Source organism: Leucopleurus acutus (genome assembly GCF_964270905.1).
Source record: "Leucopleurus acutus genome assembly, chromosome: 18".
Taxonomy (NCBI): Eukaryota; Metazoa; Chordata; class Mammalia; order Artiodactyla; family Delphinidae; genus Leucopleurus; species Leucopleurus acutus.
The window spans coordinates 78,743,915-78,761,286 of record NC_139160.1 but is presented as its reverse complement, the minus strand read 5'-3'; the positions used below and the strand labels follow the sequence as shown (position 1 = coordinate 78,761,286).

General features: G+C 40.0%; 1 protein-coding gene across 1 annotated transcript in view; it reads right to left on the bottom strand.

The window, feature by feature from the left end:
* Nucleotides 1-4,486: 4,486 nt before the first annotated feature.
* UPF3A (UPF3A regulator of nonsense mediated mRNA decay) overlaps nucleotides 4,487-17,372 on the bottom strand; it is a gene marked incomplete at both ends in the record, with an annotated part of 40,911 nt that continues 28,025 nt past the window's right edge. The window contains one exon of the mRNA XM_082859174.1: nucleotides 4,487-4,754. Within this exon, the coding sequence (XP_082715300.1) occupies nucleotides 4,487-4,754 (268 nt within the window). The remainder of the gene's footprint in view (nucleotides 4,755-17,372) is intronic.

Sequence of the window (17,372 nt, the reverse complement as noted above, 5' to 3'; positions counted from 1 at the left end):
AGCTTGTGGATTTTGGTCAATCTAAGGTAAATGCCTATAGGAAGAAGAGTCACGTAAGTTCTTACAAGGCTCTTCAAACGTAGCCGTCTTTCCGAATAGTCGAAGGTCTCTGCATCTGTGAACTGACTCTTATCTAGAAATTGGTTGAAGGGCCATGTCTCATTTTCATGGTGAATCAAGTCACACCTGCGCTCACAAGACCCAAAACGGGCTTTAGCTCTGCAGACCAAGCAGGAATCTAGTGGGTGGTTCGTCCATTTCAGCCCCAGAGCGACTGGGGGCGGGGCTATTCTGATTACCGTACAGGCCCTTCTGACTGTTAGGGTCACCTTCCTGACCTTGACTCTAAAACGCCTGTATTTTCCCTTTAAGTCAGGGAGCCTGTGAGTTTCCTACTGCTGCTGTAACAATTACCATGAGTTTCGTGGCTTCAAAGGACAGAATGTATTCTCTTACAGTTCTGGAGATCAGAGGTCTGAAATCAGTGTCAGCGGGGCCCCTCCCTCTGGAGGCTCTGGGGGAGAGTCTGTTCCCTGCCTCCTCCGGCTTCTGCTGGCATCCCTAGGCTTGCGACAGCAGCTCCCCGGTCCCCAAGGCCACATCTTCCCATGTCTCTCCTGCTCGGCCTTCACGTCACCTTCTCTTCTGCATGTCTGTGAGGAAAATCTTTTCCTGATTCCCTCTTAAAAGGACACATGATTGCATTTAGGGCTCACACGGACAATCCAGGAGAATCTCCCCATCTCAAGACCCTTAACTTAGTTGCATCTGCAAAGATCCCCCCTTTCTCCCACATACGGCAATAGTCACAGGTTCCAGAGATGAGAATGTAGCTATCAGTCTACTACAGAGCCCACTTTAATTGCAGTCACTAAAGTCTTTTCAAAGATTCTGGTGTTTCCTCATCAGTGCATTCTCAATGTTTTGTAGAAAAGAGTATTATTGGACCCTTGGGGGCCATAGTTCAGAGGAAGAGGGTGGGTTGCCCATAACCAGTTCATTCCAGCCTTACTATCCTGGGAAGTCTCTGAATTCTGATGGAAGTTTTTGGCATCTCGACTTTACTTGGCTGCCACTCAGTTTAGGCTGCTATTAGTCAGCTGAGTAAACAACTAGAACTGATGTTTAAACCACCACACTATCCACAAATTCAGTCCAACCTAGTATTCTTTTCTTTCTTGTTCAGAACCCTACACTCGGAATCCATTCCTACATTTGTTCCCCTCACGTTTGCTGATGTGAATTAATAAAGTGCTTGTTCTTTTGGTTGGAAGCTGCCTGCTCCAGACATTGACTTTGTTATTGGCTACTTCAGATCTGGAAAAGGCTGTGGCATGGGGGGAGCTTAAGGAAGTCAGCTTCCTTGGTGGGGGGATGGCGTGGAGAATCAGCTGGGTATCTGTGGGTCTGACGTATTCTGCGTCTGGTGAGGCCTGCGGCATACCTTCATTCTGAGACATAGAGTCTCATTCTTTCCAGATTGTTGAACCAACTTTCACACAGACACTTTGTGGCTATTTCAACCCTCTGACTGTAAGGCACCCATTATTTTAGCATGTGCATAGCAAGTCCCAATTCTTACGTTTGACGACTTCAGACATTTTGTTTGCCATTTGACAATGTTCAGTGCTGTTAGGAATTGCTTCTCTTCCCTACAATCTTGAATCCCTCTTACCTTTCACACTGTTCTGTGGCAGCACCAATGCAGTTTCCCCAAACCTGACCCATAATGAACAGTTTATTTCAGGGGACCACAAGTAATTGGCCATTTTCCACCATAGGACATAGGCTGCCAGATTCTCATTCCTCAATATTAGTGGGATTTTTTACTCAGGGCAGTGTAACTTATTTCCCCAAATTTCCTTTCTCCAAATGTCTTTACTGTTGCCTCTAACCATCTATCTCCCTGTTTATCAGTTTTCTTTTGAAATTCTTGGTTTTAAGCAACAGAAACCAATCCTAGCTGACTTAAGCAGAAAGAGAACTTATTGGAAGCATCTCAAACAGCTCAGAGAATCAGCTGGAAGACTGGAGAATGGGATGGGGCTCAGAAGCCAGAGGCAGGGCAGCATATGCACGAGCACACGCCAGGCCCCTGTGGAGTCACTGCTGTCACCTGTTGGGCACCGCTAGCAACACCCCACACGCTGCTGTGAACGGCCCCAAGCCATCACCTCACCTCTGCATCACTCGTGAGGCAGGGTCATAGGCAGGAGCTCCTCACTGGTTGAGCTCTGGCCTCCTGTTGCCAGGGCAAGGGACCCCAAATTTTATTCCTCCCAAATAGATCAGTGTACTTGGGGAGAAGATGATTGAGAAAATAAGAAGTATCCACATTTCCTGTCCACACCTTACTTCAGCGCATTTCCCAGTGAATTATAATCACCCACTCACTTGTGTGGGTTTCCCTGCCAGCTGGAAAGACCGTTGTCAGCAAAGTCTTGTGCTTTGTGTCTTGAGGGTGTAGCAACAGTCCCTAGCACAAAGTTCACACTCAGACGAGCGTAGTTGAACTGAACGAATGACGAGTAGACCTTGGTGTAGGGCTGTCCTTGGCAAGTGGGAGCTTGTGTCTGTGGTGTGCAGAGGTGGAGAAGCAGCTGTGCCCCTTATTCCTTAGAGGGTAGAACCTGTAATTTACCTCTTAGAAGCAGCACAAGAGGTTTATTGAAATGTGTATTAAATGGAAACGCTAGGCTCCAGGACACCTGGAAGACTTAGAATTTTTCTGAATGTTTCTTGTTTAACTAGTCAAAGTTGCAAGACGAAGCACAGCTTTATCGCAGTCTATCAGACAAGTCTTGATTAGAACCTTGAGCCTTTGGGGTGCTTCTCTGTGGTTATTTTGTAAGTGGAGGTTATGGCTGAAAGCTGGTGTGGCCTCCTGGTCTTACAAGGCAGCATGGTGGAGGGAAGGGGGTCCCTAGAATATCAGTAGTTCTGAGGCAGGGCTTGAGAAGAGCTGAGGCCTGAGCACCACAGCAGCAGGGTTTTCCGCCAAGTCAAAGCTTTCTCATACGTTCAACCCAAAGCAAAGCTGTCAGTTAAGATCAGATTTCACTAAAGTAATAGACACAGTCACTCACACTGCTTTAGTAACAAGACACGCCCCCGTCCCCCAACAAGCCCGCAGGAAGGTGGGCTCCAGGGTGAGCTGGTCCAGCAGCTCCAGCACTGCCGACAGGAGCCCACCATCTTCTCACCTCTGCTCTGAGTGCACATTTCAGCTCCATGGGAAGGTTGACCCCCCTTGGGCCTCCTTGGTCACATACAGAACGACAGGGTGAGTTTGCCCTGCCATCCCGTTGGACTCGCACGTCACTTGGCCAGCGCAGCCCCCAGGCACACGCTAGGAGAAGACCGGCCCATGTCTGGGGGCTGCCCTGATCAGACTGGCCTGAGCCACGTGGGCCTGGGAGGGGTGGGAGGGGTGGAGAGCTGCAGTGGGGGGAGGGGCAGGTTCTGTTCAGTATAAAGAAGGTGACAGTGATGACCCCCCAACTCTTCAGTGGAGGGACCATACTTATTAAGTGTCTGTTACTTTAGATGATAGTTTCTGCCTATAATATCGAATTGCTCCATTTTATGTTTGTAGCAAGAAGATTGTGAAAACAATTCAATGCTGGATTACTGACAGCCTACTGTATAAAAATTTTTACTTTTTAAAAGTTATTCCTTTGAGGATCTGATGAAAGCTTATATAGACCATTCTATAGAAAAATGTATGATATGCTTATTCATAACATGATACTAATTTAGGGAACCTATGGATGACCACAAGAGTGGCAATGTTACAAGAGCACCCAACACGGATTTCGAGTTAAGAATTCCAGGGGCTTCACTGGTGGCGCAGTGGTTGAGAATCTGCCTGCTAATGCAGGGGACACGGGTTCGAGCCCTGGTCTGGGAGGATCCCACATGCCGCGGAGCAACTAGGCCCGTGAGCCACAACTACTGAGCCTGCGCATCTGGAGCCTGTGCTCCGCAACGAGAGGCCGCGACAGTGAGAGGCCCGCGCACCACGATGAAGAGTGGCCCCCGCTCGCCACAACTAGAGAAAGCCCTCGCACAGAAACGAAGACCCAACACAACAAAAATTAATTAATTAATTAATAAACTCCTACCCCCAACATCTTCTTTAAAAAAAAAAAAAAAAAAGAATCCCTGATTTAGGGGAACTGGTGAGCTTTTAGGGGTTTCCACTCCTTTTAAGTGAAAGGAAGGGTTTTGAGGCCTGTGAAGTCAGGAACGGGTCTGCTTTGCTCGCCACTGAATGCCTGATGCCTAGAAAAGTGCCTGCCACACAGAGGCACGCAGTGACCATTTGATGAATGAATGTGACAATCACTGTGTCTCCAAAGAGCTGTTGTCTGGATGTAAAGAACTTCATAAATGGGAGTATCTACCCCACTTAAGCTAGGACTGCTCAATGGTGACTGTCTCTTCAGTGGGACAGAACTTTATTCTAAAGACAGGTTCATCTGTGTTAAGAAGCACAGGTGCTTTTAAATTCAAGTGACTTTTTTGTGAGTGGGTGGGAATCAGCTGGCCTGTCATAATTTAGTCTGTCTCTCAGTTTCTCTTTCTCACTGATGTTTAGGGCAGATGGAGAAAGTGCTTGAGAAAGAAGTACTGGATTATCCTTTGAATGTGTGTCAGGGGCAGTCTGACTTGCTAGTTCGCAGGCCTGACAACATAATCCTTCAGATCTTCTCCTTTCCTGATTTGGATGACATTGGGCAGCTGTCAAAAACCTGCAAACAATTCCAAAAGGAAGACCTTAAGATAATTTTTACTGGTAAATATTACACAGAATTTCAAAGAGAAAGGGAATGATTTAGAAAATTTTAACTTCATATAATGACAAACATGGGGTTTGTGCAATAATAAAACTTTTTTTTTTAAACCTATAACCTAAAAAACTGGCTAAGCGACTCTGCTCAAGAGGAAACAGTAGCACAGGAAGAGAGAATGATAAAGTGGTCACATCTGTGAGATGTAAGACAGGGAGGGTCACAAACAAAGCAATTCTAGCAAGAAGAAATATATCACGCTGCATTCCAAGGCAAGTGACATTTTTAAAAAGACACACATTAGAGAGAATGTTGAAAATAGTACTAATATAGTTCCTACTCATGCATAAACTTAAGCAAATACCAAAAACAGGAAAAGAAATTGCATAGGAATTCCTAAGTGCAGACTTTGCCATTGTTCTTCCCTGGGAAACTCAGTAGCAGATTGGTAGAGATCCTTGGGGAAAGAATTAGTTTTCAAATTCCTCATTTCAAATTCAAATGCCTCATTTCAGGCATGTATATACATTTGGTAATTATAAGCTTTGAATCCATTTGGAAAGAGAAGTAAAGAAAATCTATTTTTTGTACATAATCATTGTTCAAAAATTAGAAAGAAAAGAACTACAAATCATCTTAATCCTACCTTCAGTTGCTAGTAAATTTTGGCATATTTCTTATCAGTATTTGTCCTAACAGCTTGAGTACTTTTAAAGCTATTTCACTGTGAGGTTTAGGTGGTTTCTAGACCAAAATACATACATAAAAATATTCAGGTAGTCAGAAATTCTAGTCATAAAACAATTTGTTATTTGTAAGAGAAATATTGGCTTAAAGATAAATTTTCTCATTTAAGAACGAGCAAGGTGTAATATAAGGTATTTTGTCTTTTTACTCATTTGAGCATTCAGTAAATACTGAGGTCCACCAATCTGGCATAAACAGTAGTAAACATCTCAGTCTCTGCCTTCGTGGGCTTGTCATCCAGTGGGTGGGCCGTGGAGGAGTGACGGGGCCATGGGGTGGGGGGTGACGGAGTCTGCGGAGGTTTTACAAAGCAGGATTTAAAATGTGTATCAAAACATAAAAGCTCTACTTCCACAATGTACTCTCAATTCTTAGCCACTGTAAACATGTTAGCAATTGGCACACATCTTTCCAAACATTTTCTCTGCAAATGCAAACATCCCGTGAGTCTATAAAGGGTTTGAAGCGCATTCTGCACTTTGGACTTTACCCCACCCTGTGGAGAAGCTGGTGTTAGTGTTGCGCATTGTGGAGCTGTCACTTAGCCACGTCCCAGGAGGAACACCAGGGCTGTTCCAGAAAGAAGGGCATCTAACACCAGAAGGGCTGGTCTGTCTATGCTTTGTAGCAGCAGTTCAATCTGTAGGGTGCAGTGTTAGGAGTTCCAATGCTGGGTGTAAGGATACTTCTATTTTATGTTTTGATAGATAAGGCAATTTAGCTTGAGGAATTTTTTAATAACATAAGAACTAACAAATCTCATTTGAAAGCTGACAGAAATGATCCAAAAGAGGAAGACTTGGGGGTCCAGGAGAGAGGAGCCATTGCTGCAGGCCACCACCATTGGGTTCCTTCCCTTGCAGTCCTTGGGTTTCCTGGGACAGGCCTGTCTCAGCCTGATCAGGCTGCCATAACAAACTACCACAGACTGGGCAGCATAAACTAAGACATTTATTTCTCACAGCTCTGGAGGCTGGAAGTCTAAGATCGAGGTGCTAGCTTACTGGTGCTGGTGGGGGCCTTTCCAGATGGCAGACAGCAGCCTTCTGGCTCTGTGCTCATGTGGCAGAGAGAGCTAGTGAGTTTGGTGTCTTCTTTTATAAGGATACTACTCCTATCGGATCAGGGCCCCATCCTTATGACCTCATTTAGTTGCTTCTTTACTTCAATACGGCCACACTGGGGGCTAAGGGTTCAACAAGTGAATACTGGGGTGGAGGGGGACACAATTCAGCCCATAGCAAGGCCTGAATCCAAATGTCATGGGTTCTACCACCTATTAAGATATCCTAGAAATGCCAGCAGTTTGGTGTCCAAATAGTATCTCCTACATTGGCCCTCACACCCCAAACTGGCATAAGAATCCTGTGTCCAATCAACTGCTCCATTTTTTGACTCAGAAAAGTATGATCCTAGTGATGTAGGAAATGGCTACTCCATGAGCATGTGATGGAGTAATTGTATGTACCCTATAGGCACACTGTGTGTAACCTGTAGGCACACTGCTCGCAACTTGGCACACTGATTTTTCTACCATGATAATAATTTAAATTATTTTATTGAAGAATACCATTCTTTCTATGGGGTAGGCTGCTTACGTTTAAATTGACTAAGACTTTTTAAAAAAATCTCTTTTGTGATATAAGGCTACTTCTGTATTTATTTTTCTTTTAGATGTGTAGCAATGAAGAATTCTGGGAGAGATTTAGAACTTCACAGGATAAACATGCTTTTGATACAAAGAAGATAGGGATAACCATTTACAAGAAACTGCTAGCTTTCCACCAAAATGCAGCCTGGCAGAAATTCACACAAAGAAGACAGACAGCATTTTTCTAAACCTAACTGAAGTGACAAAATTAAAAAATAATGATTAAAACTGAATTTTCATGTAAAAATAACTACGAGTAGACCTTGCCTATAGCTAAGATTGGGTTGAAGCAATTATCTGGTAGATTTAAGTGGGAAAATCTGTTTTTTAAAAAACCTCTTGACTCTGAATAGTGTTCTGAAAATAAACTTCTCTTTTTTCTTTTTCTTTACTGCTATTAATCTATGAACAGATCAAGAGGATCAAATACCTACTTAATTCTCCACTTTAACCTAATACATGTCCTTAATTTTAAAGATAGGAAGAACAGAATAGAAAGCAAATCTGCTTAAAGTATAGATGATTATATGTCTTTTCATCAGAGTTAAGACAGACACAAAAATGAGAATTCCATGAAAGAGATGAAAGTAAATGATCCTTTCTCACAGTGTGTTGTGAAAAAATTCACGCCCTTGTCCGCGTGGATCTTCCCCATGTGCAGAATTCACTCACCCCACGAGGAATGCGGTTGGGGAAGAAACAGTGGGCTGCTGGGAAGTGGCTGGAGCAGCCACTCTCCTTCCTTGGATTTGCTGCATTTGCTGCAGAAACATCTGCAGGTGTTTCACTGCCTTGGGATTTATGAAATGGGAGACGATTACTCAGTAAGTACTACTATTATTTAGCAAGTAAAAACTTGTTTCCAAAGATGGTAAATGAGATCCTTCAAAGGGCCTATATTTCATGTCAGATTTGAGGAATTACTTCAGTTGGTGTCTATGATTTACTAGCAAAGGCTGAGAGCAATGAAAATCCCAATAGGCAGCTCCTCTCCTTTGTTATGTTCATGTTTAGAATATAATTATTAAAATCACTAAGTAGTTGAATAAAACCAAGGACTGAAATCCAAAATGAGAAACAACAGAAAACATTAAAAGAAAGTTTTGCAGAGGAATTACGAAGAAGTGAAACAGGAGGCCAACCCTCACTCGAGCCCTCAGTCACACGGAGAACTCGGTCCCTCCCCACGACCGTCAGCTGTAATTCCACGCGATATGTCCACGTGAACGGTAATTCTTTCCTTAACATTTTTGCCATTTCTTAGACATATGATAAACTCAAAGTTTTTCTGTAATTGGTAATAAAATCTTCACACATATGTGAACAGCTTTTGATCTTACCAGCCACAGGTTGCTAGACATCCCCAAACCTCAGACACTGTGCGTGCCCTGCCCAGCCAATCTGAAAGCCTACATTGGGAAGTGTGTACCAATATAAAGAGGTATTACTGTTTAAAACAGTGGTCTCAAAATGAGTTCTGATAATCCCTGAAGAGGTATCTTAGGCACCTTTCAGAGAGTGTAACTGCTCAATACTTTTGTATTTATATATTTTTCAGCTTTATTGATATATGATTGACAGATAAAAAATTGTGATATATTTAAAGTGTACAATGAGATGATTTGATGTATGTACAGTATGAAAGGATTCCCACTAAGTTAATCAATATACGCTCATTGCCTCACATATTTACTTTTTTTTTTTTTGATTAGAATACAAGTTCTACTCAGCAAATTTCAATTAGAGAATACAGTGTTATCAACTACAGTCACCATATTATACATTAGATCCTCAGACCTTATTCATCTGATAACTCAACGTTTGTACCCTTTCACCAACCTCTCCGTACTTTCCCCATGCCCCAGTCCCTGGTAGCCACCATTCTACTCTGTTTCTATGAGTTCAACATTTTTTTTTTAGGTTCCAAATATAAGTGATACCATGTAGTCTTTGTCTTTCTCTGTCTGGCTTATTTCACTTAGCATAATGCCCTCCAGGTTCATCCATATGGTTGAAAATGGCAGGATTTTCTTCTTCTTTAAGGCTGAATAATATTTTGTTGCATATAGATAGATAGAGATATATCTATAGATATCTATATCTATGTAGATATCTCACATTTTCTTTATTCAGTCATCCATCGATGGACACTTAGGTTGTTTCCATACCTTGGCTATTGTGAATAATACTGCAGTGAACATGGGGATGCAGATGTCTCTTCAATATCGGGATTGTTTCCTTTGGATACACACCCAGAAGTGGGGCTGCAGGATCATACGGCAGTTCTATTTTTAATTTCTTGAGGAACCTCTGTACTGTTTTCCATAGTATGTATCCGTTTACATTCCTCCAACAGTGCACCAGGGCTCCCTTTTCTCCATACCCTCGCCAACACTTATCTCTTGTCTTTTTGACAACAGCCATTCTGGCAAGCATGAGGTGATATCTCATGGTGGTTTTGATTTGTATTTCCCTGGTAACTAGTGATATTGAGCACCTTTTCATGTACCTGTTGGTCATCTGTATTTCTTCTTTGGCAGTATGTCTGTTCAGGTCCTTTGCCCATTTTTAAACTGGGTATAGCTCTTCCTTGACTTATGGTGGGGTTATATCCCAATTAAGCCATCGTAAGTTGAAAATATCATTAAGTCAAAAACGCATTTAATACACCTAATCTACCAAACATCGCAGTTAGCTTAGCCTATCTTAAACATGCTCAGAACACTTACATTCACCTACGGTTGGGCAAAATCATCTAATAAAAAGCTATTTTTAATATGGTATTGAGTATCTCGTGTAATTTACTGAATACTGTACTAAAAGTCAAAGCCAGAATGGTCGTATGGGTACAGAATGGTTGTAAGTGTATAAATGGGTTGTTCAGCCTTGTGATTGCCTGGCTGACTGGGAGTTGCAGCTCACTGCCGCTGCCCAGCGTCATGAGAGAGTATTGTACTGTGTATTGATAGCTGGGAAAAGATCAAAATTCAAAGTTCCTACTGAATGTATATCGCTTTCACACCATCGTAAACTTAAAAAACCGCAAGTCAAACCATTTTAAGCTGGGGACAGCCTGTAAGTGGCTTGGTTTTTCTTTGCTGTTGTGTTGTATGGGTTGCTTGTATATTTAGGGCACTAACCCCTTACCAGACATGTGGTTTGCAAACATTTTCTCCCATTCCATAGGTTGCTTTTTTTAACCTCTTCTACTGTAATTTATTTTTTATTATTTACTTATTTTTCTTAATTTTTTTCGCTGCATCGGGTCTTATTTGTGGCACACGGGGTCCTCGTTGTGGTGTGCAGGCTTCTCTCTAGTTGTGGTGCGTGGGGTCCAGAGCACGTGGGCTCTGTAGTTTGCCACATGCAGGCTCTCTCATTGAGGCACGCGGGCTCAGTAGTTGAGGCACGCGGGCTCAGTAGTTGTGGCACGCAGGCTTAGTTGCCCCACGGCATGTGGGATCTCACTTCCCCAACCAGGGATCGACCCCACGTCCCCTGCATTGGAAGGCAGATTCTTTAACACTGGACAACAAGGGAAGTCCCTGTAATTTATTTTTAAACATCACTTCCTTCACAATTATTTGAAAAGGTGTTTAGTTCACATATTTTTTTTCAAATTAATTTTTATTGGAGTATAGTTGCTTTACATTGTTGTGTTAGTTTCTGCAGTACAGCAAAGTGAATCAGCTATATGTATATATGTATCCCCTCTTTTTTGGATTTCCTTCCCATTTAGGTCACCACAGAGCATTTAGTAGAGTTCCCTGTTCTATACAGCAGGTTCTCATTAGTTATCTATTTTATATATATTAGTGTATATATGTCAATCCCAATCTCCCAATTCCTATTTTGTTGATGGTTTCCTTTGCTGTGAGGAAGCTTTTTAGTTCCATGTAGTAGCATTTGTTTATTTTTGCTTTTGTTGCCTTTGCTTTTTTTGTCAAATGCAAAAAATCTTGCCAAGACCAATGTCAAGGAGCTTGCCCCCATGTTTTTTTCTAGGAGTTTTGTGGTTTCAGGTCTCATAGTCAAGTCTTTAACACATTTTCAGTTGCTTTTGTGTATGGTGTAAGAAATTGCTCCGTTTTCATTTGCATGTGGCTGTCCAGTTTTCCCAACACCATTTATTGAAGAGACTATCCTTTCCCAATTGTATTCTTGGCTCCTTTCTTGAATATTAATTGATCATATATATATGGGTATATTTCAGAGCTCTCTATGCTGTTCCATTGCTCCATGTGTCTGTTTTTCTGCCAATACCATACTGTTTTGATTACTATAGCTTTGTAATATAATTTGAAATCAGGGAACACGATGCCTCCAGCTTTGTTCTACTTTCTCAAGATGGCTTTGGTTATTCGAAGTCCTTTTTGGTCTTCTTTTGGACTTTTTTTTTTTTTTTTGGATACACGGGCCTCTCACTGTGGTGGCCTCTCCCGTTGTGGAGCACAGGCTCCGGACACGCAGGCTCAGTGGCCATGGCTCACGGGCCCAGCCACTCCACGGCATGTGGGATCTTCCTGGACCGGGGCACGAACCTGTGTCCCCTGCATCGGCAGGCAGACTCTCAACCACTGCGCCACCAGGGAAGCCCTTTTGGACATTTTAACAATATTAATTCTTCCAACCTATGAACATGGAATGCCTTTCCACTTATTTGTGTTTAATTCTTTTATGAATTTTATAGTTTTCAGTGTATAATCTTTTACCTTCTTGGTTAAATTTATTCCTAAGTATTTAATTCTCTTTGACGCTATTTAAATGGGATTGTTTTCTTAATTTCTCTATCTGATAGGTGCATTTCTATACACTAACAACAAACTGATTTCTGTATACAGATTGTGTATCCTGCAATTTTACTGTTTCCATTTATTATTTCTAACAGACTTTTTGTGGCATGTTTAGTGTTTTCTGTACATAGTATGTCATCTGCAAACAGAATATTTGACTTACTTTTAATTTGGATGCCTTTTATTTCTTTTTCTTGCCTATTTGCTCTGGCTAGGACTTCCAGTACTATGTTGAAAAAAAGTTATGAGAGTGGGCATCCTTGCCTTGTTCCTGATCTTATGGAAAAAACTTGCAGCTTTTCACTGTTGAGTATGATGTTAGCTGTGTGTTTGCATATATGACCTTTAACATGTTTAGGGACCTTCCCTCTATACCCAGTTTCTCACGAGTTTTTACCATGAAAGGACATTGAATTTTGTCAAATGCTTTCTCTGTATCTATTGAGATGATCATATGAGTTTTACCCATCATTATGTTAATGTGGTGTATCACACATTTACTGATTTGTGTATATTGAGCCATCCTGATATCCCTGGATAAACCACACTTGACAGAGTGTATGATCCTCTTAATGTACTGGTCAAATCAGCTTGCTAATATTTTGTTGAGGATTTTTGCATCAACGTTCATCAGGGATTTTGGCTTGTGATTTTCTTTTCTTGTAGTGTCTTTGCCTGGCTTTGGTATCAGAGTAATGCTGGTCTCATAAAATGAGTTTGGAAGCATCCTGATCTGTTCTACTTTTTAGAAGAATTTGAGAAGGACTGGTATTAATTCTTCACTAAATCTTTAGTAGATTTCACCAGTGAAGCCATCTGGTCCTGGACTTTTGTTTGTTGGGAAGTTTTTGACTACTGATTCAATCTCCTCACTAGTAATTGTTTAGATTTTCTACTTCTTCATGATTCAATCTTGGCAGGTTATCGTTTCTAGGAATTTATCCATTTCTTCTAGAGTATATAATTTGTTGGTGTATAACTGTCCATAGTTGTTTCTCATGAGCCTCAGTATCTATGTTATCAGTTGTAATGTCTCCTATTTCCATTTCTAATTTTACTTGTCTTGTTTTTCCCCCTTAGTCTAGCTAAAAGTTTATCAATTTTCTTTATTAAAAAAACCACAAAAACACAGTTCTCAGTTTTATTGATCTTTAAAAAAATGATTTTTCTTTTTTAGTCTCTACTTCCTTTTTTTCTGGTCTGATCTTTGTGATTTCCTTCTTTCTACTAACTCTGGGCTTAGTTTGTTGTTCTTTCTCTGGTTCCTTGAAGTGTAAAGTTAGGTTGTTTCTTTGAGGTCTTTCTTTTTTCTTGATGTAGGCATTATCACTATAAACTTCCTTCGTAGAACTGCTTTTGCTGCATCTCATAAGTTTTGATGTGTCATGTTCCCATTTTCATTTGTCTCAGATATTTTTTGATTTATCTGACCCATTGGTTTTTCAGAAGCATGTTGTTTAATCGCCACACATTTTTGAATTTTCCAATCTTCTTCTTCTAATTGTTTCTAGTTTCATACCATTGTGGTTGGAAGAGATGCTTGATATGATTTCAATCTTCTTAAATTTATTAAGACTTGTCTTGTGATCTAATATTTGACCTATTTTGGAGAATGTGAATTCTCCTGCTGTTGGTTGACATGTTCTGTTAGATCCATATGGTCTAATGTGTAGTTTAAGTCCAATGTTTCCTTACTGATTTTCTGTCTGGATGATCAGCCATTGTTGAAAGTGGGTCTTGAAGTCCCCACTATTATCTCATTGCTGTCTATTTCTCCCATCATATCTGTTAATATTTGCTTTATATATCTTAGGTGCTCCAATGTTGGGTGCATAAATATTTATAATTGTTAAATCCTCTTGATGAATTAGCTCCTTTATCATTGTATAATGACCTTCTTTGTCTCATTACAATTTTTGACTTAAAGTCTATTTTGTCTGATATAAGCATAGCTAAACCTACTTTCTTTTGGTTTGCATTTGCATGGAATATCTTATTCCATCCCTTCACTTTCAGTCTGTGTGTGCTCTTAAAGCTGAAATGAGTCTCTTTGAAGCAGCATAGAGTTGGATCTTTTTTTTTCCATCCATTCAGCCACCCTTTTTTCTTTTTTTAAAAATTGATGTATAGTTGATGTACAATATTACATAAGTTACAGGTGTGCAACATAGTGATTCACAATTTTTAAAGGTTAATATATTCCATTTATAGTTACTATAAAATACTGGTTATATTCCCTGTGTTGTACAATAATACATCCTTGTACGTAAATATTTTGTACATAATAGCTTGTACCTCTTAATCCCCTATCCCTATCTTGCCCTTCCTTCCTGCCCCTCCCCACTGGTAACCACTAATTTGTTCTCTATATCTTTCAGTCTTTCTTTTTTGTTTTATTCACTAGTTTTCTTTTTTAGATTCTACACATAAGTGATATCATACAGTATTTGTCTTTCTCTGTCTGACTTATTCCACTTAGCATAATGCCCTTGAAGTCCATCCGTGTTGCTGCAAATGGCAAAATTTCATTCTTTTTTATGGCTCAGCAGTATTCCACTGTGTGTATGTATGTGTGTGTATATGTATATCCCTTCTTCTTTATCCATTCTTCTGTTGATGGACACAGGTTGCTTCTGTACATTGGCAATTGTAAATAGTGCTGCTATGAACACTGGGGTGCAAGCATCTTTTTGAATTAGTGTTTTCTTTTTTTTCAGATATATACCCAGGAGTAGAATTGCTGGGTCAAACAGTTCTATTTTTAGTTTTTTGAGGACCTCCATACTGTTTTACAGAGTGCCTACACCAATTTACATTCCCACCAACAATGTGTGAATAGGGTTCCCTTTTTTCCACATCCTCGCCAACATTTGTTATTTGTGTTCTTTTTGGTGATAGCCATTCTGACAGGTGTGAGGTGGTATCTCATTGTGGTTTTGATTTGCATTTCCCTGATGATTAGCGATGTTGAGCATCTTCTCATGTTCCTGTTGGCCATCTGCATTTCCTCTTTGGAAAGATGTCTATTCAGTTCTTCTGCCCATTTTTTAATTGGGTTGTTTGTTTTCTTGATGTTGAGTTGTATGAGATGTTTATATATGTTGGATATTAACCCCTCATTGGTCATATCATTTGCAAATATTTTCTCCCATTCAGTAGATTGTCTTTTCACTTTGTTGATGGTTTCCTTTGCTGTGCAAAAGCTTTTAAGTGTAATTAGGTCCTATTTATTTATTTTTGCTTTTATTGCTCCTTGCTTTAGGAGACAGAGCCACAAAAAGATTGCTACAATTTATGTCAAAGAGTGTTCTGCCTATGTTTTCTTCTAGGAGTTTTATGGTTTCTGGGCTTACATTTAAGTCTTTAATCCATTTTGAGTTTATTTTTGTATATGGTGTTAGAGAATGTTCTAATTTTACTGCTTTACATGTATCTTTCTGGTTTTGCCAGCACCACTTATTGAAGAAACTGTCTTTTTGCCATTGTATAATCTTGCCTCCTTTTTCGTAGATTAATTGACCATGGGTTTATTTCTGGGCTCTCTATTGTGTTCCACGGATCTGTGTGTGCATGGGTTTATTTCTGGGCTCTCTATTGTGTTCCACGGATCTGTGTGTCTGGTTGTTGTGCTGGTACCATACTGTTTTAATTACTGTAGCTTTGTAGTATAGTCTGAAGTCAGGGAGCATGATACATCCAGCTCTGTTCTTAAGATTCTTTTGGTTATTTGGGGTCTTTGGTGTTTCCACACAAATTTTAAAATTGTTTTAGTTCTGTGAAAAATGCTGTTGGTATTTTGATAGGGATTGTACTGAACCTGTAGACTGCCTTGGGTTGTATAATCATTTTAACAATATTAATTCTTCCAATCCATGAACACAGTATATCTTTCCATCTGTTTGTGTCATCCTCAATTTCTTTTATGTGTCTTATAGTTTTCCAAGTACAAGTCTTTTACCTCCTTATATAGGTTTATTCCTTGGTATTTTTTGATGTCATGGTAAGTGGGATTGTTTCCTTAATTTCTCTTTCTGATAACTTGTTGTTAGTGTTTAGAAATGCACAGATTTCTGTGTATTAATTTGTATCCTGCAACTTTACTGAATTCATTCATGAACTCTAGTAGTTTTCTGGTGTCGTCTTTAGGGTTTTCTATATATAGTATCATGTCATCTGCAAACAGTGACAGTTTTACTTCTTCCTTTCCAATTTGGGTTCCTTTTATTTCTTTTTCTTGTCTGATTGCTGTGGCTAGGACCTCCAATACTACATTGACTAAAAGAACCACTCTGTCTTTAGATTGGAGAATTTAGTTCATTTACATTTAAAATAATTATTGATATGAACTTACAATTGCCATTTTGTTAATTGTTTTCTGGCTGTTTTGAAGTTCCTTTCTTCCTCTTTTGCTCTCATGCTTTCTGACTTGATGATTTTCTTTAAAGGTATGTTTTGATTCCTTTCTCTTTATGCCTTGTGTATTTACATCAGGTTTTTGCTTAGTGGTTACCATGAGGCTTACATAAAACATATTAAAACAGTTCACTTTTAGCTGATAACAACTTAACTTCAAAGGCATACAAAAGCTCTATATTTTTACTTCCCCATCCCACATTTTTTTCTTGGTGTCACAATTTGCATCTATTTATATTGTGTAGCCATTACCAAATTATTGTAGTTATAGTTATTTTAAAACTTTTGCCTTTTAACCTTTATACTAGTTATAAGTGATTTACCCACTACCATGACAATATCAGAACATTTTGAACTTAACTATGTATTTACCTTTGCACCACTGAGTTGTATACTTTCATATGTTTTTCTGCTGGTAATCAGTGGCCTTTTGTTTCAGCTTGAAGAACTCCTATTAACATTTCTTGTAAGGCTAGTCTAGTGGTGATGAATTCCTTCAGCTTTGTCTGGAAAACTCCTTATTCTCCTTCAATTCTGAAGGACAACTTTGCCGGGTATTCTTGGTTGGTGTTTTCCCACCCTCCCCTCCAGTATGTTGAATATAACATCCCACACCCTTCTGACTTGCAAAGTTCCTGCTGAAAAATCCACTGACAGTCTTGTGACGGTTCCCTTGTGCATAACAAGTTGCTTTTCTCTTGCTGCTTTTAAGATTCTGTCTTCTTTAACTTTTGACAATATAATAATATGTCTCAGTGTGGGTCACTTTGAATCCATCTTATTTGGTATTCTTTAGGCTTCCTGTATCTGGGTGTTTCTTTCCACAGGTTATGGAAGTTTGCAGCCATTATTATTATTTTTTAAGTAACGTTTCTACCCCTTTCCCTCCCTATTCTCCTTCTGGGACCCCCTATAATGCACATATTGGTCTTCTTGTGGTATCCTATAAGTCCCTTAAGCTGTCTTTACTCTTTT